The 25784-nt window shown below is 40.2% G+C and overlaps 3 protein-coding genes across 3 annotated transcripts; 1 reads left to right on the forward strand and 2 right to left on the reverse strand.

Moving 5' to 3' along the window:
* LOC144658575 (matrilin-1-like) lies at positions 1–25784 on the reverse strand. The gene is made up of 8 exons (XM_078519018.1): positions 25729–25784; positions 24769–25193; positions 23359–23518; positions 22139–22566; positions 21621–21771; positions 21138–21314; positions 958–1087; positions 1–179 (listed from the first exon to the last, which is right to left on the reverse strand). Exons 1-7 carry the CDS (start codon positions 25769–25771, stop codon positions 966–968), a joined length of 1506 nt encoding a protein of 501 aa, XP_078375144.1. The 5' UTR covers positions 25772–25784; the 3' UTR covers positions 1–179; positions 958–965.
* On the reverse strand, positions 4916–9432 carry LOC144656234 (uncharacterized). Its single transcript, XM_078516475.1, has 4 exons — positions 9311–9432; positions 8152–8468; positions 6610–7687; positions 4916–5463 (listed from the first exon to the last, which is right to left on the reverse strand). The coding sequence occupies exons 1-4, from the start codon at positions 9408–9410 to the stop codon at positions 4916–4918; spliced, it is 2043 nt and encodes a 680-aa protein (XP_078372601.1). The 5' UTR covers positions 9411–9432.
* LOC144658583 (uncharacterized) lies at positions 14585–19741 on the forward strand. The gene is made up of 5 exons (XM_078519027.1): positions 14585–15686; positions 16355–16416; positions 16661–16752; positions 17310–17428; positions 18414–19741. The coding sequence occupies exons 1-5, from the start codon at positions 15306–15308 to the stop codon at positions 18978–18980; spliced, it is 1221 nt and encodes a 406-aa protein (XP_078375153.1). The 5' UTR covers positions 14585–15305; the 3' UTR covers positions 18981–19741.

A 25784-nucleotide genomic window follows, 5' to 3' on the forward strand; every position in this document is an offset into this window, starting at 1 on the left:
AGTTTTGTTTTCTTTCGGGCTTCAATATTTCCTTCCTCCGGCGGAACACTGAGAGGTCTCGGGGAAACAAATGGCCTGTTTCCAATGGGGACAGTAATTTTAAAAGTGTGCATTCAATTCTATTCATTCCAGTGTTAATGAAAATAGCTTGGTGACGAAAGGCTATACATCGGAGCTTCCTAGAAGAGAAAAAAGAGCAGAAAATCAAACTATAATAGAGGCAATCAAATAAAAATTTTCTGAAGGTGTAACGATAACTAGTTTTCTCAGATGGAATGGTGCAATCGTCACTCCAAACCATCAAACATCGTATCATATCAAACGAAACAGATGCAGCAGTGTAAATCAAATGTCTTTCAAAGCGCGCCCAGGGTCTCTCTTCTTCCCGCGCGAAGAAGAGAGACAGTCACTCTGGGAATAAGATTGGCTTAATAATAACGAATCAGAGACACTACATCAACCTCCGCAGTGCTTCCTTGTATGGAACTGTTTTGCATGGGTGCAAATCAAAAACGACTCTCGGGTCACATGATTGAGTTTCTTTAGGTTTGACCGTGATTCGGAGTTAATAGAAAATATTGAACAATAAATTAATGTTTTGCCTTTATTGATAATTCTTGTAATAATACAGCAAATATTTCGCTGATGCACTAGAAAGGTAAAATAATACAAATCATCCCATGGTAAATAATACACGTTATATTATAAATACGCGAGAGATGAGTAAAACGTCCGCAACTTTTATCTGTAAAACCGTCAAGTAAGGGATTACATTTTTCTTGTCATATAAATCCAAAATGGGGCATAACAATGTAAATGCCAAATACTACAGGGTATTACGTTGGGGGGGGGGGGGCGGGGGGGTATTAACGTGTCATATTTTGCGTTCTCTTCTGCCCTTGCATGATCAAATGGCGTAATAGTGAAATATTAAAGGTGATAGTTGGCGGTACGTACCTTGGTACTCAATCAGTTAGTGTACGTAGCTTGCGGGGGAACTTGGGATAGCGGCGCTTGAAGTTACCATAGTCCCAGTCCCTCTCTAGGTTAGGGTATCGTCGCTTATTCTCAAACAATCCTGGGTCACCTGGAAAAAGAAAGGAAAAATTAAACACACGTTTCAGCCTGTTTCTTCAAGCACAGGTCACAAAATGTTTCTGCGATTGCAAGATCAGACGCCATGTTGTTTTCCATGAGATCGAAGCCATCTGTGCCAGATCGTCCAAAATGGCGTCGAAACGCTGAAATGAGACAGCATTGAAAACCCGCAGGCCAGGACTGATTTCGGACAAACGACACGATTAGTAATCGTTCTCCTTCCACTGCGCAAAAGCTTAAATATTCTGAAGTATTCTTGACTAGAATACCTCATCGTGACGCCATAGAATCCTAGAGTATTCAAAGCGCGCGCGATACTTGACGTACACCTAGAATATACGAGTCGAATATGACCGAATACGCTCTATACATAATCGTTCGTGAATTTTCTTAAAAGTATACCACAAGTCTATCGTACTGCTGGAGTATGATGAAGAATTCTTTGATCGAAGAGTTTGATTAAAAAAGACATACTTCAGGCAAATCGCATTCTCCTAAAAGTAAAATTTTACGCAACGAATTCATACTGCGTAAAATCTGCTCGCAAATACGCTTCGGTTTGAATACCTGATCATGACGCCGAACGGCATAGCATTCTAGAGTATTCCTGAGTATTCATGGCGTGCTAATTGACGTGGCATAGCCCTGAAAAATTCCCATCGAAAACGGGACCGTAATCATATAGCGCGTCGACCGTGAGTTAGGTTCGTTTATACAATATAAAACAAAGGTTGTTCGTTCAGGTGATGCTTGCGACGAAGAATGTAGACGTCAGGGAGTCATCAACTGACGCATTTGGCACAACTTAACCAGTTGCATCAATTGACTCATTTGGCACAACTTATTATACACTCTTTTTTTATATAAGAATACAGTTTTTCCGACCCAGGATGAATATTCTTATTTTTCTGGCGATTTTAGGCTAAAATATAATATTCTTATGACCATTCTTAGAAAATACCGTTTCACATTTCCGTTCTAGCAAGTATTGGGTAATCAATTACAAGTGTTTGGTGTCCAGATCTGTATTGTGTTACATTGTGCACATGAACGATTGCTTTTCGTTGCAGCCTGGCCGTTTTGGCTTTAAACATAGCATTCCTCACAGAGACAAAGTGACGGAAACGATAATACCTGATTTTGTTTCAACTTAAAACTATATTCTTTTCAAAGTCTCAGCCTCGGGTTTATTCTTAAAATATTCTTAAAAATTCGCAAATTTCAGCCTCGATATTCTTATAAACTAGATTCTTATAAAATAAAAAGAGTGTATAATTGGTTGCATGAACTGACTCATTTGGCACAACTTAACCAGTTGCATCAATTGACTCATTTGGCACAACTTAACCGGTTGCATCAACTGACTCATTTGGCAACACTTAACCGGTTGTATCAACTGACTCATTTGGCACAACTTAACCGGTTGCATTAACTGACTCATTTGGCACAACTTAGGTAACCGGTTGCATCAACTGACTCATTTGGCACAACTTAACCGGTTGTATCAACTGACTCATTTGGCACAACTTAACCGGTTGCATCAACTGACTCATTTGGCACAACTTAGGTAACCGGTTGCATCAACTGACTCATTTGGCACAACTTAACCGGTTGCATCGAATGACTCATTTGGCACAACTTAACCGGTTGTATCAACTGACTCATTTGGCACAACTTAACCGGTTGCATCAACTGACTCATTTGGCACAACTTAGGTAACCGGTTGCATCAACTGACTCATTTGGTACAACTTAATTAACCGGTTGCATCAAATGACTCATTTGGCACAACTTAATTAACCGGTTGCATCAACTGACTCATTGGCACAACTTAACCGGTTGCATTAATTGACTCATTTGGCACAACTTAATTAACCGGTTGCATCAATTGACTCATTTGGCACAACTTAATTAACCGGTTGCATCAACTGACTCATTTGGCACAACTTAACCGGTTGCATCAACTGACTCATTTGGCACAACTTAATTAACCGGTTGCATCAATTGACTCATTTGGCACAACTTAATTAACCGGTTGCATCAACTGACTCATTTGGCACAACTTAACCGGTTGCATCAACTGACTCATTTGGCACAACTTAGGTAACCGGTTGCATCAACTGACTCATTTGGCACAACTTAACCGGTTGCATCAACTGACTCATTTGGCACAACTTAACCGGTTGCATCAACTGACTCATTTGGCACAACTTAACCGGTTGCATCAACTGACTCATTTGGCACAACTTAACCGGTTGCATCAACTGACTCATTTGGCACAACTTAACCGGTTGCATCAACTGACTCATTTGGCACAACTTAACCGGTTGCATCAACTGACTCATTTGGCACAACTTAACCGGTTGCATCAACTGACTCATTTGGCACAACTTAACCGGTTGCATCAACTGACTCATTTGGCACAACTTAACCGGTTGCATCAACTGACTCATTTGGCACAACTTAACCAGTTGCATCAATTGACTCATTTGGCACAACTTAACTGGTTGTATTGACTCATTTGACACAATTTAATAGAATGACCCGTTTGGTTCAAAATAATTTGCACAGTTCAAACAAACCATTTATCTGTTTAAAATAGGGGTCACTTTGGAAACTGATCATGTATTCATTTTTCTTATTATTTTTGAAGGTCATCCTTCTCTAATTTGACAAAATGTAGTAATCCTTTTTATTTCATTTACAATAATGAGCCTGGGTTAATTGGAAGGACATTGATGTTAAAGTTAACCACAATCAAATCACTGAAAAGCATTTAAAAGTTTTATTGTTATGGCCATTTTATGAGTTATTTTATACTTTGCAAAGCAGTGGTATCATTAAATTTATTATAAACAACTGTTTCTTTTTAACTAAGCATTAGCATAAGGTCTGTTTTTTAGAGAACATTGTTCCAAATCTTTCTGTTAAGGACTGAGGAAATGAAGTTCTATACTGCTACAAGTAAGACCAGTGGCCAAATTTTCCAATATTGTCTAGAGAGTAAATTAAATTTTATAGCTGACTTTAACTTAAATACATTGTTTACCGATGCTGTTTGTCCACACTTTTGCCAGCCAAACATTAACATTGCTTACATATTGCTTATTACGTCGAGGGCATTAGTGCCCTAGTTAGTTAGTCGCAACTTATATTACACTGATTACACACTGTATGTCTTGTCTAATGCAGACAAAGACCTTATTCAAAAATGGTTGCCATTGAATTCTGCTGTTTGGACAGGTTTTTTTAAACACTTATGGCCACACCTGAAAATTTATGGATTAATATGCTACACTGTACAGTTTTTGTATCGGCATGCTTAATTCATAAAGCAAATCTTCCAACAACAACCCTTTCCCCTCCATAATTTAATTTACATGTAAGCTTGTATTGAACTGTCAAACACTGGCTGTGAAATTTTAGAACTGGAATGAATAATCTTGTTAAGTCTTGACATCATGTTAACATGGCATGGCAACACGGTTAGAAATTACAGTGTTTGTATGGGAGGCTGACGGCAAATTTAGTTTGAAGGATATTGCCGGGCTAGAAAGCATTTAGTTAAATTTCTAATTTTCGATTAATTTCTTCAAAACTTTTTCCCGCGTACTGTTTCAATTTGCAGTGGTGAATAAAAGCTTTTGCCCAGTATCTTAACTTTAGGATTCATAAGCTCTCCAGAAATCTTTTTTGAAAAAACATTTTCTGTCGCATTCCCATACAAACACTGTGATTTCTAGCTTTGTTACCTACCCATCAAAATGGCGGTGAAAACCATGATAAGACCTACTAGTACAATACACTCTATATTGAACCTATGTTAAATTTATAAAATGAATCTTCCAATTAATGGAATGGTTACAGCAACCCTTTCCCTTCCAAGCTAAAATCCCCTTTAACGCAAATGCTGAATAGTAGCAGACCCAGTTCTTCCACTGGTCTGCTGTGAAGCCACTGAATCCTGTGGCAATTTTGGAAGGGATCCTTCCAATTTCTGGGGGCGGCACAACAGCATCAACTCTCCTCTGGATTGATTCGAAGTCCTTCTCAGTAATTAACTCATTTTCTTTCCACACTTTTAGTGTTGTTTTAGCTAGTCCAAGAAAGAGGTTATGCATGGGATCAATTACCACAAAACGCACAGCATCATAGTAAGGCAGCTGAAACAGGACAGAGTATTTTGTTCCAGTGTTCCGAACAATAGTATTAATTTCCGACTGACTCCTTGCAAATCGTACAGATTCTGCATGTACCCTGTGTAGGTCATTGTTCCTTTCTTCCCATGTTTCTGTGTCAAAGCCAGAGAAATCAGGTTTCGCTCCAAAAGAGGCTCTTGGAAAGGATTTAAAGCACTTGTTGCATCCTGAAAAACAAAATAATATTTGTTTGTTGGCTTACTCTTTAAAGCCTTAAGTTGTAGTTTAAATTACTAATCATTAGTTTAAAAATTTGCAGTTAGTTTGATCTTTAATTCTCACTTGTTTCAGATAATAACTAGAAATAATAATGGATAAGCCGAGTGCTTTCAAGTCAGTTTTGTGATTCACTTTGCGTGTGTCAAAATCACACATGATGGCATGGCGAATAGCTACATGTACCAAGACTGAAAACAATTTGATAGATTTACAGTGTGGCACACTTGCCGCCGAGCTACATGTAAGTAACACAGTACATTTCTTTTGTGGCACAATTACTGCAGAAATAAACAACTTGGTAGATTTATTTTGTAACACAATTCCAGTCAAGTTAAACAACTCGGTAGATAGAAGGGACAATTTAGTGAATCTTTAGTTCATCACAATTCACCAAGTGGCTGATTGGTCGGTTGTAAAAGAGATTGCGTGGAAATTGTCTAAAACATACAGAATTTCGAACGCTCTCAACAGTTCAGAAAACAAGCGTATTCCAGAACACGACAATGGACCAGTTCTAATCTTTAAATAGCAAAGAACAGATGAATAAAAACTTCTTTCCTAACATTGCATCACTTAACCAAATGGCTTTTTAGGAGCCACCACTTAAATAAAAGGTACACAACTGTAATGACCAAGAATAAATTACAAAGCTTGTTCATTTTCGTTTGTTGATGATCGCTCGGCTTATAGATGAATATTTCTTTCGTCTGGATACCGGAGCTTTCTTGATATAAGTCCGAGGTTTAAAATCGTTGGCGACCCACCGTATTTCAAGCCATGTGAAACCCAGGGTTTTGCTTACAACCCGAAACAAAATAACATTATTTGGCCGCGAACTTATTTCGAACTCGGTAATTTCGAAATCAACCTAGAAAACGAGCTAATACCCCCATATAACGGAGGAGAGCTTCAAAACTCCTGTAATTTTCACTTTTCCCCTTGTAACACGAAAGTTGTTTATCCTAAAACGCCTCGTTTTCATGCTTCAGTACCAGTTCTTTTCCGCGCGTCCGCCATTTGTGAAATCGGTGTATAGCAATTTCTTTTTAGTCTTAGTCATAATAATCATATTTTTATGCACATGTAACACATACCTTTAAAAGCTGAATGGCCTGCAAATCCTCCACATTTCCTGGTGGCTGGCACATCGCAACACAGTGCCAAGAGTGCAACCCGAAGCTTTAACATTCCTCCTGGAAGGCACGTATCTTCAAAGATCACTCCATCCCAAAAGTCTATAAGTTCATCAACAAGAGGTTTAAGAAAGGTATTGATATCTCCCTTTGGCTCTTTGGGACCTGGTATTACCCCGACAATAATCACATTTTCTGGCTTAAACCTCTCCTCTCGAGGAAGATTCATCAACACTAAATACATCACGCCACAGCTGTGATTGGTGTGCTTGTAAGGCTGAAACCAGTCCACGTTAAGCATAACTCCCAGGTTTCCCGCTGTCGAGAAATAGGCATCTCCATCCGAATCCAAGAACTCCTTCCAAATTCTTCCTTCAAATACGTCACCCATAGAATTTCCTGTGCATTCTCTTTTCCTCCACGATTCACACCTCTCAAGAAAGCCAGGTCTTTTTATCAGAGCCCTCAAAGAATCTGACAATTTCTTAAAACAATACAACCTTTTAGGATACAGAAAAGTGGAGCCATTCTTAGCTCGCATTTTTTTCATTAAAAAGGCACCACATTGCTTCCTTCGGTTTCTCTGGGGATGGTTTGGAAACCGAATGCTGTCACATTTCTTTGAAACAATCCGGCCATTGGTTTTCCTTACAGTACATTCCTCAGTTTTGTACAAAGTACAGCACTTTGGACAGGCAACAAAGCGTTCAAATTCATCTTGTCCAAGTCCAATGTATGATTTAGCCATATAAAGTGTCTGTGGTAAGCTTTGTGCAAATTTCACAAGTGACGCAACCTTTGCAACATTTCCAATCATTGTCATAAAAAGCTGTAAGAATTTCAACAGAATCAGCATTCCATGATCAGACACTTTATAAAGTGTTTGCCAAAGAAACAGGAACAAAACGAGGACTTTTGATTCTGACGACACTCTACACTCAGCAGCTGAGCCACTTGTTTCATCACATTGATCGTCTTCACCATATTCAAATCCTTCATCTCCGTGTTGGTCATCATCACTTCCATTTCCATTTTCAACCTATTAATTATTAATCAACAGTAAAAACAGTTATACATGTATTTGCTTGATTCTTACCAGTTCAAAACACAGTATTATCTTTCTTTACATCTAATGAGCAAAATAAGCAAATTTCTGTGAGCATTGTTGATTTGATCAGGCTTTCCAGGCTTTCTTTTGTGAAAAAATAATTAAAGGAACTTTCAAGACTTTAAAAACTTTGGCAGAGGCATATCTTGTGATTGAAATTTTTCTTTTGTCAAAAAATTTTCAGACCAGTTTGATTTTTCATTGTCCCATGTCTGATACCATAATCTGAGACAAAAGGAAATAAATATCCATTTGGCTTGAAAAACTTTAAACCAAAGATAAAATTAAACCACAACATTAGCATGTACAACTTGTAAGTGTATGCTTATTACAGGCTCTTCACTTTGATAAACATAAGTACATGACTGTGATAATTATATGACACATGTACTTACGTCACTTGTATTGACATCATCATTAGAACCAGGAACTGCAGGTGCTGGCTCATCATCAGACTCATCACTGAAAAACAATTGGTCCTCATCATCAAAGCCAAGCTGCTCTTCATCCCCTTGATCATCACTGCTGCTGTTTTCATCAACAATGTCTCCCACCGCCAATTCTGTAACATCTCCAGTATCCAAATGGGTTGACCCGGAACCAGCGGCACAAGGATCTTTTTCAGCAGAAATGGGAGTCTGCAGACTCCTGTGCTCGTAAAAGGTCTTCTTCGCCACACGTATTTGACAGTGATCACAAAACACATAGTTTCCTAAAATGTTTAAGTGAACACAGCTTTAGTACTAAAATTATAGTAAGCATACATGTATATACAAATGTACTATGAACAGAGAAAGACCAAAGGACCAGGACCAAAAGATAATGTCGCAGGAAATTATATTCAAGGCATCAACATTGTATGGTGCTGCATGTACAGTAGTTGGCTTCTTGTTATTGTTTAACTTTGATGCCTTCTCAGAGTCTTGACTCCTTTTGCAAGGCTAAAAAGTTCTCAGCTCGCACAAAAGGTATAAGTCTCGCAGTCTCCCAAAGTCTTGCATTTACCATTCAACAACCCATCAAAGTAAAATAATTTGCTGTAGATCCACTTGCATGTCGCTCATGGATCTACAACACTTTGACAATGTTATGATAAAATTCATCACCGATAAAAGAACAAACCCATGTCAACTTGTTAAATACACACTATTTGTCAAGGCAAACAATGAAATCAAAGCAAGAAAGAATTTTCAAAGTTTTATCAAAAAGTCAATGTTGCCAATTGATGCAATATTTCAAACAAAAATTGCAAAGTAAAGGGATGCATGGTTATGAAAGCATAAAGGTGTTTCAGCCCTTTTTATAGGATGGGAACAGGTCTACTGGGAGAAATAATGATTATCCCCAACTGAGAAATTTCCTAGTAAAAACTAAAGCGTTTGACCAAGCAAGAAGCAAGCAAGTTCGTACGCTCGTTGTTGAAACAAGCACATATCAAGTCACCAAACATACAGATTTAAGACTCAAGGCCTTGGCCTTGCATTCTGTAGTTGTATAAAAAGTCCCCCGAAAAATTTACTCAAATAAATCCCATCTACTGTCTAACGTACTTACCCAACTGTGAATGGTGTTCATTTTGACAAGGCAAGTGATCATAGTAAGACGATTTTCCAAAGTTTTTTCCACAACTCTTACAAGTCTTCCGGGCCGACATTTTCTTTTCAGATTTTCATTAAGCTCCTGCTTTCGACGTCGGTCTCTCCCACAGACGAAGTGCTTGGCTTAGCAGCCAAGCAGCTATCAAAACGATTTCTTGGCTTCTCATTGGCTTATCACACAATGGATTCCTTGTCTGGGCTTGTCTGGGCCAATCACAAGGTGATATATTAACTTCGATCGTGTCGCCGCGTCATTTTAAATCACAAACTATCGCGCGGGAAGAAAGTGTGCACTTCGTGAAGATCAAGAAGAAGATTTGTTTCGTGTATATCTAAACTTACTGCAAGATTCCCCATCTGGCTTGAGCTTCCAGAAGCGTTTATCGTCATTGTAAAAGGTACGTGTGGTTTAGTTTTTTTTATTTATTTCTAATACCGCCGTCTTTTCATCTCGATCGTCGTTCATTCCTTTCTGAGTTCGCACCTTTCTTCGCGTATCATTGCTGACATTTTAGATCGTTCATCGTGCTACCGTGCAGTCGATTATAGTTTGTTTGTCGTGTCTATGGTTTTACCTTGTTTGTTGGGAAAGTGATCAGGGTATGGTAAAAGCACAGTCCTTGAACTCAAACATTTTTTAGTTGGTTTGACGCGTAGGGAAAAAATATCACACCTTTTATGTCGTCAAACATTACAAGAAATTTGTAAGCTGTTTCTTTCGTAAAAGATCCTTCCACGCAGTGTTTTCAAATAAAATATTCAGCATCCCCTAACTTCTCCGTGTCACGAGAAATTAGCATATAGCCAATGCGCATGCGCGCATGTAATTTTACGGACCTCGTGCTTTCGTGTGTGCCGTTGCTCGAGTTTGATGTTGTTGTAGTTTCGCTAAAGCAGAAACGAATTGGAAGATTAAAGTTGTGTTTATTACCTTGACATGGTGGCAGCGGTAAAAACGACAGCTAAACGATGTTGAAGCTTGATCCACCGGAGAAGCTCGACTTTTCAAAGCCGCAAGAGTGGCCAAACTGGAAGCAGCGTTTCGATCGGTTCAGATGTGCGACGAAACTGAACAAAGAAAGCGAGGAGCTTCAAATCAACGCTCTGATCTACACAATGGGCAAGGAGGCCGAACATGTATTTAATGCATTTACGTTCGAAGAAGGCGATGAGAAGAAGTACAATGTGGTGTTAAACAAATTCGAGGAACATTTCGTGCCGAAGCGAAATATTATTCACGAGCGAGCATGTTTTCATCGGCGAGTACAGAAAGATGGAGAAACTGTCGAAGCCTTTATTCGAAACCTCTACGAATTAGCAGAACATTGCGAATTTGGTCTACAGAGGGACGAACAAATTCGAGACAGGATAGTGATTGGACTTTTGGACAAATCACTCTCGCAAAAGCTGCAGATGAAATCCGATTTGAACCTTGACACGGCTATACAAATAGCGCGTCAAACAGAGCAGGTGAAAGTTCAAGTCGCAGGCCAAGCAGACGACAAACACCTCGGAGAAGTGAAACGAAAGAATTGGAGGCCGAATGCAAACAGAAGACAAGGTCCTACTCAGCGTGGCAAGAATTTTCGACGACCTGGCGTTCCTTCGCTTCAGCCATGTTCAAGATGCAACCGTGCTCACAGACCTGACGAAACATGCCCGGCGACAGGAGCCAAATGTTCTAAATGCAAGAAAAAGGGACACTTCGCTGTAGTTTGCCGTACGGTAGTGGGAGAAGTAACACGTGCTCCCGATCAAACCAGCCAGCATTTCTTTCTTGGAGCTATTCAATCTGGTGATGGCGAAGAACCGTGGAGTGTCATGTTACACATCAACAAGAAGCCTGTGCAGTTCAAAATTGACACTGGAGCTGATATCTCCGTGATGTCAGAGTCAACATATCAAGCTCTTCCACAGTGCCCTCAGCTTCAAACTTCGAATGCAGTCTTATCGAGCCCAGGAGGAAAGCTTAACTGTAAAGGCCTGTTCACTGCCAACATCACTTTAAAAGAAAACACCTACAGTGAAGATATGTACATAATTGAAGGTCCATGTGTGAACAATCTTCTTAGTCGACAAGCAGCATGTCGCATGGGTTTAGTCCAACGTGTCAATGAAACAACCGCAGATGTCTACGGAGACATTGGCCTTATGGACTGTGATGTAGCAAAAATTGAACTATCAGATGATGCACAGCCCTATTGTATTAATGCGGCAAGGAAAATTCCTTTTCCACTTCTTCCCAAAGTAAAAGAGGAACTTACACGTATGCTTGAAGCTGGAATCATTGAAGAAGTCACAGAACCAACCGATTGGTGTGCTCCTATGGTTCCAGTTGTAAAACCCAATGGAAAAATCAGAATCTGTGTTGACCTAAGGAAACTAAATGAAGCTGTGAAGCGAGAGAGATACATTCTCCCTACCTTGGAAGATGTAGCACCAAAACTAGCTGGTGCAAAAGTATTCTCTAAATTGGATGCATCAAGTGGTTATTGGCAAATACCCTTGCACCCTGACAGCACAAAGCTCACAACGTTCATCACTCCAATGGGTCGCTTCTGTTTCCGCCGCCTGCCATTCGGGATAACCTCAGCACCTGAAATATTCCAGCACAGAATGACAAGTCTACTTAAAGACCAAGAAGGCACAGCAGCTATCCAAGATGATATCATAGTCTATGGGAGAAGTGTAGCAGAACATGACAAGAGACTGCAGGAAGTATTCGAGATCATTGCCAAGTCGGGATTGAAGCTCAATGAAAAGAAATGTGAAATCCGCAAGCCCAAAATCTGCTACTTTGGAAGTGTTATTAGCGAGCAAGGAGTCAGCCCAGATCCAGATAAAGTACGAGCAATTCAGGAACTTCCGCCACCACAGAATGTATCCCAATTGCGACAAGTACTGGGCATGATCAATTACCTTGGCAGGTTCCTTCCAAACTTGTCAACAGTGATAAGTCCTATGAGTGAGTTACTGAAATTAGATACTGCATGGACTTGGTCCCATAGGCAGCAACAAGCCTTTGAGAAAGTTAAGGCCATGGTGACCACTACACCAGTATTAGCCTTCTATGATGTCAACAAACCAACCGTAGTCAGTGCAGATGCCAGCAGCTATGGCCTGGGTGGTGTCCTTCTCCAGAAACATGGTGATCAACTACGCCCTGTAGCATTTGCCTCACGCACCATGACAGATGCTGAAAAGAGATACGCACAAATTGAGAAGGAGTGCTTGGCGTCAGTATGGGCCTGTGAAAAGTTCTCGCGTTATCTTTGTGGTCTGGAGTCGTTCAGGCTGTTGACGGATCACAAGCCGCTAGTACCCCTGTTCAACCGCCAAGACCTGGATAAAGTACCTTTACGATGCCAACGTCTTCTCATGCGAATGATGAGATTCAAACCTAAAGCAGAACACGTGCCAGGAAAGGAGCTTGTAGTTGCTGATACGTTGTCCAGAAATCCGCTTGTAAATGTCACAGAGGCATCAGACTCGGAAGAGGATGTCAAAGCTTATGTCAATGCAGTCATGACATTACAACCAGCGTCACTTGAGAAACTTGAGCAGATCAAGCAAGCTACACTGTCTGACCCACAACTCAGCCTTGTACTGAATTACACAATTAATGGATGGCCAAAGTATGCAAAGGATGTTCCAGAACAGATTCGTCAGTACTACACAGTTCGTGGTGACTTGTCTGTAGTAAATGGCAAAATCATCTATTGCAACCGAATTGTTGTACCTTCAGCTCTACGATCAGAAGTCTTGGACCGTATCCATGATGGTCACCAGGGTGTGACTAAGTCCCGTGAAAGAGCCAACATGGCTGTATGGTGGCCAGGCATTAGCCGTGACATTCAGAACAAAGTGTCCACATGCGAATTCTGTCAAGAGAATCTACCAAGCCAGAGGAAAGAGCCGTTAGTCACAACACCTCTCCCTGAAAGAGCATGGAAGAAGATTGGTGCAGATCTCTGTGAACACAAAGGAAAACAATTTCTAGTCGTCATTGACTATTACTCAAGATTTCCCGAAATTGCCTATATGTCCAGTACCACAAGTGATCATGTGATCAACAAACTGAAAGACTTTTTTGCCCGATGGGGAATACCTGAAGAAATTGTGAGTGACAATGGGCCACAATTTTCTTCTGAACTGTTCCACAAATTCAGCCAAGACTATGACTTCAAACATACCACCTCAAGCCCATATCACCCACAAGCAAATGGTGAAGCCGAAAGTGGTGTCCGTATCGCCAAGAAGATCCTCAAGCAGAGTGATCCATTTGTTGCTTTGATGAGCTATAGAGCTACACCCCACACAGCCACTGGTGTAAGCCCCAGTCAGCTAATGATGGGAAGAGAAATCCGTACTCTCCTTCCTACATTGGAGTCTAACCTGAAGCCAATCTCAGTAAGTTACGAAGCCGTTGCTGAAAGAGATGAGAAAAGCAAGACAGCTTACCGACAGTCCTTTGACAAGCAACATGGTGTGCGAACGCTGCCAGAACTGCAACCTGGAGATGCTGTCCACATGAAACTAGATCAGCAGAAGGGATGGAAAACCCCAGGTGTAGTCATCGCCAAAAGTTCTACGCCCAGATCCTATGTTATTGAAACACCCCAAAGTATTGTGCGTCGAAACAGGAAGCACCTGCGTCCGACGACAAACCCTATTGAAGTTGAGAAGTTCGCCGAACTTGAACCAGACATAGAACCAGAACAAGGTCTTAGTCCTAAGTCTGCAACCGCTGATGTACAAGAGTTACCTCCAACTGTGACTCAGTGCAAAGTGCCACTAGTTACACAGCCACACCCTGGTCTGAAGAGTTCTCATGGAACACTTACTAAGCCGTCTGGAACAGGAGTCAGAACCTCGAGCGGTCGAGTTGTGAGGAAACCAATCCGCTTTCGTGAGGACACTTGATTTGACATTTGACTTATTGATTAACATTTGATTCATTAGAGACATTGACAGTTTCACACAAGTGTTGTAATCGTTCAGTTTATTTCCATAAGTTGATACATCAGTTTTATTATCTTTTTTTTGTAAAGAGCTCATAGAGGGAGATGTCACGAGAAATTAGCATATAGCCAATGCGCATGCGCGCATGTAATTTTACGGACCTCGTGCTTTCGTGTGTGCCGTTGCTCGAGTTTGATGTTGTTGTAGTTTCGCTAAAGCAGAAACGAATTGGAAGATTAAAGTTGTGTTTATTACCTTGACACTCCGTGTGATATTCGTCGAGTAAAGCTGACAGCCCTCGAAATCAATGATGGGTGTGAGAATTTAGAAATAAGCCTTAGCTTACATGTATCAAGTAACCCAAACTCCATGGGAACCGTAGACCTTGCATAACAACACAACCTTTGTAATATTTGTATGGAAATGCAACGATCGCACACAACAGTTCGAAATTTAGAATATATATCCAACAAAAATGACTCTCTTTTCCTCCTCTTTGTGTTGCTTGTGTTTCCATGGCATTTTTGAAGCTGCAAAACTAAAACTTGCTTCAAAATTGTCCCAAAATACCATGAAAATACACAGAAAAGACCAATTTAGTCATTTTCATTGAATATCTTGCCTATATTTCAAACTGTTGTACATGTTTTTTATAATGTTTGAGGAATTGCATGTGCTATGATTGGTCATTTGGACTGTATTATAGCTCCATAAAGCACATGGCTAATGTCACACGCTGCTTTATGGCTAGTACTAAAAACCGGAACGCCGGAATACAAAAACCCAGAATGTCGGAATACCGAAACCCGGAATGTTTACAATATATTGTGTTACCCTTAGAAATAATAACAAGCTAACTTACTGTATGCACTGCGGTTAGCCTAATATTCACTCGGTTTAGCCTACTATTACTATTAATTTCAAGTTCTATGAGTTACATTGTTGATTGCTATTGGTAATGCCGGTACTTATTATTCACGCAGTTAAAGATGCATGATACTGGATCATTTTTTGGATCGGGAAGAAGTAGAAGCTCTGGTAGTGCAATTTCAAGAGCAAGTAGTGTAGACTCAAGGAGAAGTCTTTCATCTAGCAGTTCAAGTCATCTTTCTGATGAGACTCCAGTGCGGAGACGTGACACAGTGACCATTACTACTGCCGAAATTGGAAAGGTTTTTGATGCCTTCAACTCAGTATCAGCTCAGCTTAAGTTGCAAGGTCAAGTTTTGGAGAATGTCAAGACCTCATTGGAAGACCTTAGTGCGGAACTACAGGAGCTAAAAGAGGACAGAAGAGTTCTTATGGAAAAAATTGAAAATTCACAACAAGAGAATGCTGCTGATGATGGAAAAATTCCACCAGAAATATCAGTAAGTTTAAATTGTGTTATTTTAGAGAATGTAAATTCCTTCACACAGGAGGATTTTTGGTCTGAATCCCTTCCCTTCTCACCCCTCCAAAAGTTCCACTTTAATTAGCCTCACACAGTACATTTCTTTCAAAATTGTGGCTTCCCCCTCTTCCTCCCCTTCACAATTTCCAGTGACCTTTAATTTATGGGATGGATATTTCCTGTTACCAAAAAATTGTTTTTCTGTTTTGCTGAAATGATAACCGCTACATTTTCTTTAGTTGCTTCTCTCAAAGTATTTTGAAAGGTCAGATGTAAAAAGCAGTGACAACCCTGGTTAAAATCTACTGTGGATACATTAATTAATTAACTGTGAGGAAAGAATAAAGGCACTCATCTACACTGCATGAAAATAATACAGAAGAAATAAAATTCTGACCAATTTTTAGCAATCATTCACAAATGCTGTTGTTGAAAATCTAAAAGATACATAAAAATTATATCCGATTGGGTGGTCTTGATTTAAACAGTTGCAATGCAAATCTTACAACCTGCAAAGCAAGAGATACAATTTGTATCTTGCAAATGAAGGGTTTTCTGCTAATAGGCTAGTTAATTAGAGTTTGTCAATTGGATATTATTTCCTCTTGATAATAAGTAAAACTTTTTCTTGCTTTTTCCATTCAGTCAGATGTTCACCTCCTGCACAATAGTTTGTCACTGGATCGACAATACAAACCTGAGCAAAGGTAACAAAATTTATTTGTTAATGTATACTGGACATGACTTCTGGTACATGAAGTTTATTTATATTTCACTCAATTTTTGTTTTGTATCAATAGAGAATTTTTATACTTATTTCAGAGCTATGGCATACTCCCTATACCAGTGTACAAATGATGTAAAATTTCCTCAAAATGAGCCCCTCTGAAGACTAAAAGCTCTCAAATTATTTGAAATTTTCAGTATTAAGTTTTTTACTTCATTTTGCAGTGTCCTTTCATTACACAACGCATCAGTGCGACGTGAATTGGAGGAACAGATGATGAATGAAGATAAAGGATATCCCTTAAGGCTGATCAAACGTAAGACATCTAAATAAATAATAATAATAAAATAAAAATAATGGGAATTTACAGTGGGATCTTTCACTAAGTGGCTCTTTTTGATCCCACTGATTCCAGATCGAATTGGAATTTAGAAGTGTTGGTTTTTATGGAGGCAGGAAAACCAGAGAACCCGAAGAAAAACCCTCGGAGCAAGGACGAGAACCAACAACAAACTCAACCCACATACGTATGGTACCAGGCCGGAATCGAACCCAGGCCCATTGCGCTCTCACCACTGCACCACCCTTACTCCCCCAAAAATAGTAGTTCCCTTTTAAACTGCATTGGAAAGCCTGGTGGCCTAATGGTTAGCATGCTACAGTAGAATCAGAAATGAGTGTTCCAGGCCAGGCCAGGGTCTTGAGGAGACAATAGGCCCCATGCAAACATGTTCACGTGACCTTTACAATGTTAAAAAAATGCAAAAGGGTAAAATGGTTTCCAGAAATGGAAAGAGCATGTTGAAATTAGTAGGGTCGCCACCTTTGAGACTGAGAGATTTATAATGTTTTGAATTTGACCACTGATTGCAGGTGCTGTTGTGAGATACTATGAAACAAAGAGAAAGATTTACCTTCAGAAACTTCCTGAAAATAGAGACAAAGCTGACCGCCAAAAAGAAGAGAACAAGTTGCGTTCTAGAAGAAAAAGGGTAAATTATTTCTCTTGTTGCTGTGTGTATGTTTAACATGCTAGTTTGACAGTTATTGTTGTGCAGAGCGAAAAACCATTCTCAGAGATACTTAATGTACATCATTTTCTAGTGAGACTATGAAGTTGAGGTCCTCTTTGTTTACCAAGAACAAATTACTACTAACTGCATTTTTGAACGACTGTGAACGGCCAACTTTTTTCACAGGTAAAACATTCAACTTCGTCTAGACAAACTATCGCGTTTTTCAACTGAACCAATTAATGTTTGGAGCGTCAACATGTCAAGTTTGACAGCTCCACCTGTGTGTTTCTGCACATGAAACAATGGTTTTGAAAACTTTTGCGTCGACTTTTTATATTTCTTCAATGAATGTCGACAGCAAAGGGCAGCTTTACATTTCTGGCAATTGCTGCAACAGCGATCTTCGATTGTTTATTTATTTTTTATATTTTTTTTTTCCGTTAAACTACCTTAAATGGTTTACTTGTAAAACGCGACAGTTTGTCTAGACAAACTTGAATGTCTTACACATGTGAAAACTCAGAAAAAGGTTAGCCGTTCACGGTCGCTCGAAAATGGTTGTATTATTACTGACAGCTGTGTATGTGGCTGTGTGTTCACTGTCTGATGGTCACGAGAACTGCACAAAAAACAGTTGCGTGTTACTCTCAAAGCGGTTCCAATATCTGCAGTAAGGCCACTACCCGGGGGGCTACTCCCTATAATGGCCTTTATGGGGAGGGGGGGGGGCACTACTTCTCCAGCTAACATGGAGATGGTTGGCTGGGTCTACCAACAGTTTTCCCATTTGTTGTCAGACTACCGAAACCTAATGTAGAGTCAGGAAGGTGAACATGAAGATAGACATGAACAGTGTGATTTCCACACAGATAGGTTCTAGTTGTCTGTTATTTTAAAATGGCTTAAAGATAATAAAAACCACTGCCATAGCTAACATGTATTTTATTTTTCTAACTTCCAGCTGTTTAGTGCACGGGTAAAGGCTTGTAACGACGACGAAAAGGAAAACCTACAGAGATTGACTTATGATTATGTGAGTGACGAAGAGGATGGAAATGGACCTAACAGGGGGAGTTGGGTGGTCAGACGCCCAGTATGGCGATCAGAAAGAGTAAATAACCTAATGAAGCGACTACAAGGCAGAATCAATAACTGCCAGCACGAAGATTTAAGGCCACGAGTGCCAAGGGTGGAGGGGCCACCATCAGAAAGGCAGGTGCCCCGACGTCGTGTGGACTGGGCATTGTTAGCCAACCCTTTGCCTGCAACAGAAGCCCATGTGCACCGAACAGAAGACCCTGCCCACCGAACAGAAGACCCTGTGCGTGTGACAGATGAACATGAGTCTGCGGAGGAGGAGGAGGATGAGGAGCCAAGGAGGAACCAACCCCCAATGGTCACCCCAACCCAAGATCGTGACATCCCAAGAAGGGAAAGTCAAACGCAACAAAAGCGTAGAAAACATAATAGCAAAACAACAAACTCTAGAAAGGCACCACGCCGTATAGTGGAATGTGAAGATGACTAATAACATTAATTATTAGAGCCATTTCAATTTGACCGATCGTTCAATGTGTTGTTCCAGAAAATATCCATTTTTAATTGTGTCTACAGAAAAAATAATCAATTTTAGTCACACAACTTTTTATCATTCAATTTCACAATCAACACAACTTTTTTATCAGTATATTTTTGGGTACCGGTAGTTTTTTTTTCTGGTTTTGATATGATAGTTAAGTTATGATAAAGTATAAAAATTAATATGGTCATTGTAGCCTTGATGCAATGAAAGGTTTGAAGTGTTAGGGTTTAGGTTTTGTTTCTTCTCAGGTAGCTTCGCAAACAAAAAGTTCAGTTATAAATTTAAAAAAAATATATATATAAGGTTTTTTACTTGTAATAAATATTGCTCACAACGTACATATTGTCTTATTCATGTCGGTTTTCTTATGGGTGGGTTAAGTGAAGTAACATGTTTTTTAATATCCTGATGAGAGTTTCGTGTTCTAGTTGAACGCGTGAAGTATTAACGCGTGTTCAACCTATAACACGCGAGTATCGTTTATAATACCCCTTACACCTCACGTATGCGTTAGTATTCCGCATGAACATGTCTAAGTATTAACGCGTGTTCAACCTATAACACGCGAGTGTCGTTTATAATACCCCTTACACCTCACGTATGCGTCAATATTCAGCATGAACATGTCTCATACTTCCTGTAAGTCTCGTGTTCTAGTTGTACACCACTAAACGCTCTAAGCATTAACACGTGTTCGACCTTGAACACGCGAGTGCTATTTGCTGATACCCTAAACACCTCGCGTATGCGTTAGCATTCCACAATGAACACGTTTCCTCCTTCACATTAGTCTCGTGTTCTAGTTGTACACCACTGAACGATTGAAGTATTCTCACGTTTTCGACCTTGAACACCCTCGCCACTTCACGTACGCGTCCGTTTTCGACTTTGAACACGTTTCATACTTCGCGCGTGTCTCGTGTTCAGAAAGGAAGCTTTAACACGCGATGTGTTCTTTGATCGAACTTATCGTTTGTTATATATATTATTTGCTGTTACTGGTTGGATAAAATTGTGGGGAAATGTTATTCACAGTATACGATTCACGAAAATTAGGAATATGTGACGTATTCGTTCGTATTCGAAGATGTTCACGGCGTCGTGTGTCTCGTTTTCCAGTCGCATACTCTCGAACAACTGCGAGTTTTCGAAAATGTTCGAGTAACTAGGAATCATTAAATGTTCGAGGGAAACCTTTACTAACCTTAATGTAACAAAACATCGACCGTATGCTTTCTGGAACACTTCGGGTCATTCAAGAATATTCAATTTGAATTCGGAAAAACAGTCCGGATTCCTATAGGATATTCCAGGCATACTTCGAGTCAGGCGTCATGGAATACGTCGGAACATTACAGTATACAGGACGTCTTGCGTTCCATTTGCAGGCGAATTCGGGCCCGAATACTTAGCTTTTCGAGCAGTGTTCGTCGTACGCAAACAGGGCATGGTAGCCTGGTAGCTTCAGCGTGTAAAGTCATGTTTTCTAAAACAGTGGCTGGGTATCTCCGAAAGCCGTCTTTTCATTGGGAGCGAAGTGCACGTGTCTGCGCGATCTGAGTTAAAATTCCAATCTTGGATTCCTTTCTCGTAGGAATTGTCGGTAAAAGACTTGCCTAAACTGACTGGAAAAAGTAGACGTGCCCGGGGGGGGGGGGGTACTCCCTATAATGGCCTATACGGGGAGGCTCCGCCCGAAAGGGGTACCTTTTTGAGGCTTCAGGTATATAAAAGGGTAGGGATTTCACGAGTTTAAGTATATGAAAGGGTATGGAAATCTGTCATTTGGCTATTTAAAAGGGTCTTTAATTAAAATATTTCGAACAGACGCAATTTATGGCTGTATTATTTTAATTTATTAAGCGCTACATAAAAATGACAAGAAAACGTCCTATTTTAAGTCCAGCCATGTCTCTTAGGTATATGAAAGGGGTACCTTTTTTCAGTTAAAGGTATACGAAAGGGGTACAATTTCTGTCAAAAATGGTATATAAAAGGGTAAGGGGTTAGAACTTGGGGCGGAGCCTCCCCGTATAAAACTTTTTTGAGTACCCCCCGGGGTAGACGTGTAGACCAGACAATTTAACGCATGACATCACTCACGTGCTGGGCAGGCCCCGTCGTTGCATTGTCTACTCTCCTCGCGGTCACCGTCACAGTCTTTTCCATTTCCCTGGGGAGGGGGGCTAGTACAGGTTCTGGTTCTTCTTTGGTATCCATCGCCACAAGTAACACTGCAGCCAGACCAGTAACTCCAGCGAGTTAAGCCACCATCGACACCTATGAGTTAAAAACGTCACAGCTTAGAAAGGAAACTAAGATCTAATGAAAGTTTAAATAAAGACTATTCGAGGACATTGCTCAGTGCAAACTGTACGGCAGATTATTGTATTGTATCTGTGCTTGTGTTGCCTTATTATTACTGGTTTTTATAACAGTTCTCCGATTAAGGGAAATGAAAGAGTACTTAGCTTTCACTTCGAAAACCTTGTATTCAAAATCAGTTTTTAGACAGGGTTAGTTTAAAGAGAATTCAGATAAGGATCGTCTTCTCATTAATGAATTAAATATATGTTGACGACTTACTGCAGGTCTCCTCTAAGATTTGATTGAATTTATCTGATAGCTGGTTGAAGTTTTCTGCGTTGAAAACATTGGTTCCTGCAATTTCTTCTAGTTGGCCCATAAAGTCCTCATATCGCCCAACACCGATAGCAATGATTTTAACGTCCTTAGCCTAAAAAAAGAAAATATAACAATAACAGATGCAGTGGCAGTGGCAGTGGTAGTGGTAGTGGTAGTGGCAGTGGCAGTGGCAGTGGCAGTGGCAGTGGCAGTGGCAGTGTCAGTGGCAGGTGTTGTGACAGTGACAGTGGCAGTGGCAGTGGCAGTGGCAGTGGCAGTGGCAGTGGCAGTGGCAGTGGCAGTGGCAGTGGCAGTGGCAGTGGCAGTGGCAGTGGCAGTGGCAGTGGCAGTGGCAGTGGCAGTGGCAGTGGCAGTGGCAGTGGCAGAGTGGCAGTGGCAGTGGCATGGCAGTAAGACTGTAGCAAGTAATGAATGATTCGATGTCACAAGTAAGAGATTCTTAGCGTATCTTAGCTTACCTTAAGCGAAGGAATTATACTCGAGAAGGGTTCAGAATTTTCATGTGTCTTTCCATCCGTCAATAGAATCAGGACGTTTGGAAATTCCGGCCTGTCCCCTCCCTCCTCAGTGAACAGTTTATTATTTGCTTTTTTCAGTGCTCTGTCAATGTACGTTCTGTCGCCCAAATGGTTCGGTATGCTTTTTATAAGATCGTGCACTTTCTCGCCACTGTAAAATTCGCTGTCTGCAAAACTGTTTAACACCTGTGAGGTCTCGTCAAACAAAATGATCCCAGTGTGGGTTGCGTTGGGGCCGATTTTCAGAGCGTCTGCCAGTTGAAGTAGGAAGCCTTTAAGTAGCTTAAAGTTCTTTAATCCAATGCTTTCTGTTCGGTCCACCACAAAAGCCACGTCCAGTCCCGGAGAGTTTTCACAGGGATTTGGTGCTGTGGAGAAGATTTAAACAAGTACTTTGAATTTTACTCATTTGTGCCATTTATCTACAGCTTGGGAGCAAAAAGATCGTCATCGTATATGCTTGGGTTGGTGTCAACCTTGAAACCCCCCTCTCCCGGCCCCTGTACACGTTTCTGCTTACATAAAGCAAAGCGGAAACAAATAAAAAATGAGGCCTAGAAGGCTACAACCGCCAGAAAAAGCATTCGAATTAAATATGAAAAAAATTCGCCTGCTTTGCTGCATCATTTCACTGTAACCATATACAGTTGAATCCCGTTATTTCGAACCGTCAGGGGAAACAAAAAATAGTTCGAAATAGCGGCAGTTCGAAATAGCCGATAGTAAATGACTGAAGGGCAAATCCAAGGGAAACGGGTTTTAGTTCGAATTAACGGAGAATTCGAAATAACCGAGTTCGAATTAGCGAGGTTCAACTGTATATTTACTCGATAATGTGCCTCCCTCGTAAAAGCGCTGATTAAATTTTAGCTCCGTCCTTGGATAATTAGTGCATATAAGAGAAAGAATACTTTTAAGTGCCGCCCTCGAAAAACGCGGCACCCCCTATTGACGTCACGGCGGTTCTTATTTGAATGAGCTTACGTCCAGATTTAGCTACATGATTGCAATCGGCAAGGAGACAGTTAAATTGGCATTTTCAGCTAAGTTTCTATTTATGTTTTTTTCTTTTTGTTGTATTTTATTTCAAAATGTTATCTAATTACTTTCAAATTCGTGACTGGTGAAATAAAGTGCAAGTAATCTTAATTAATACTTACGGCAGATCACCTTCGCGATGTCGCTAAATACGTCATTAAGTGTTTCGTAGTCATCAACATAGAGCACGTTCTCTCCTCCAATATCATGCAACACTTTTCGATATTTTGGCTTCTTAGCGTCTGGCCCAATTGCCACAACAACCAAACGGACACCTTCACTCTGAATAATAAAAACGTCATTCGTCTAAATTTGGGGAAAAAGATGATTTAATTTTTGCGGGCCCAAGAGAGGCCCGCAACCCTAATCTTGACAGTGGCCAGCAGATTGCGTATTACGCGTGCGCGCCACGTTTATAAAGGCTATCTGCAAACCGGAAGTTGAAAATTTTGTTCTTCCACTAAGAACGATCGGAATGCAAAAAATGTGTCAATCACGACAGTTTGTCGTAACACCGGAAGAAAAAAATCTTGTCTCCAAGAGCGATAAGAATGCGAAAAATCAACAGTTTGTCACATTAGATCGAGGCTTCTGTCTGGCAGACATTACGTTTTGCAGACGTTGTTTTATAGGTGTTGCTTTTGAGAAGTCCTGCTGTGATTGTATCACAGATGAACTACGGCAAAGCGAATGATTCTAACAACGGTTATTCTCGATAAATTCCTTATAACACTGACAACAAAGCGAGTTTGCCGACGGAGAAAAATCGCATCTCAATTCACACCGCGTGCTCGACTACACTTCGCAAAACTGTCAATCAAAAAAACCAACTCTGATTAGTTCTTTTGTCCAGTGATTTAAAAACACTTCCCTCCCAGTACCTTCTCTTAACTGCATCGAGGCCCGCACTTTCTAACCTGTGGTTACCACTAGTTAATTAAATGAACTGTCCAAGCCGCACATTTGATTCACAGCTTAATTATAAAACCTATTGATAACTGAGGTGGCGTCGCCTTTAAGCCTGGTGGCTTCCTGAAGGTCTCCCCGCCCTACTATACTGTTTCATTTGTATTAAAAAATTCTTCTGAAGTGCCAAAAAATAATTATAATGATGATGATGATGATCTGTCTTGTTAAATATCTCATCTCACTTCGTTATTTCTGAACAAATCTATCATTTCCGAGACTTCCGGAGTTTGCGTATGAATGTCATCTTTACTTTAAGAGGATTGTTCCCTTTAGAACTTTACGCTGTCACAATTACTTGCTAGTCTATTATTTGAGAAAGGAAAGCTCATTTCATTTTTACCAATTTTTCGGCTATTCAGATTAAGTACAAGATATATAATTTACTTCTGTGGCTAGTCGAAAATCTTTACTGTTCTCTCTTAATTAGTTACGGTAATTCTGTGCAGTAATTTTCAGAAAGCTTTCCAGTTAATTATCCTTAGTTTTACAAAAGAATAATTAGCGTTTTTCTACTGTTAATCTCTGTTAAAAATTGTAACAGAACAGCAGACCAGCTATCTTACCTTCATATTAAATGTTGTGGTTATATATTTCTGCACATCAGTTTGTCTGGGGTGTGACCTTCCATCTGTAAACAGCACTATCACGCTCCGCACGCCAGGCCTATCACCATTCTCATGTGCAAACATTTCTTCATCAGCCATCTGCAATGCCTTGTCCAGTCGAGTTGGTTGGGTCAGCTTGCGGTTTAGGGCGTTGTCTATCAGAGCCAGGACGGTATCTTCACTGAAATAATCAGTGTCTTTGAAGTAGTTGTGTATGATGCTTTCTTTGGCGAAAGTCTCAAGCGACACGCGCGTTTCGCCCTCAGAAACATCAAACTCCCGAACAAGATTTTTCAGAGCTTCTTTTAAATAAGCAATATTCTCCTTTTTGATACTTCGAGTTGTATCAACGACCAAACCGAGGTCAAGTTTACATTTGTTATCTGGAAGAGAAAGAAAGAAAGGACTGTTATTGCGAACGTTTGCTTAAATTATACTCTGGACTTGTTTTGTTCACTGGGTTAAACCAACTCAAATCCATACTAACAGGTATTCTCCAGCATTACTGGTGTAGCTGCAACAGAATGCAGAATGGAAATATCGCGGAAACCATGCGTTACTTAATGCAGTCTGGTCAAAGGCATGAAAACGCGCTAAATAAATGCCACATCATCGTCATCAACTGATCATTACAAACCACTGGAGCTACGTCACGGACAACACATTCTGAAAAATATGGCAAAGGTTTTCAAGATTGTCTTTCAAAATTTGTCTTAATCTTTATCAGTCGGAACCATTCCTAATTATTTTCGCCTTTTTATTACTCCTTTGTTGTTTTTCTGTGTTAGAAAATTGTTATTTGAGGTTTCCTTCAATTTGTAAGGAATCGCAAAAAATGACTTAATGTACCGTGACACTGTTCCTTTAAAAAAAAGACCTCCGCAGAATTAAATACCAGTAATAATAAAGAGTTCTCACCTGCAGCAGTCAGCGACAGCAGACCAAGAATACAGACGAACATGCACGGCAGTACA

This window comes from Oculina patagonica, chromosome 6 (assembly GCF_052425735.1).
Source record: "Oculina patagonica isolate OP01 chromosome 6, crgOcupat, whole genome shotgun sequence".
Taxonomy (NCBI): domain Eukaryota; kingdom Metazoa; phylum Cnidaria; class Anthozoa; order Scleractinia; family Oculinidae; genus Oculina; species Oculina patagonica.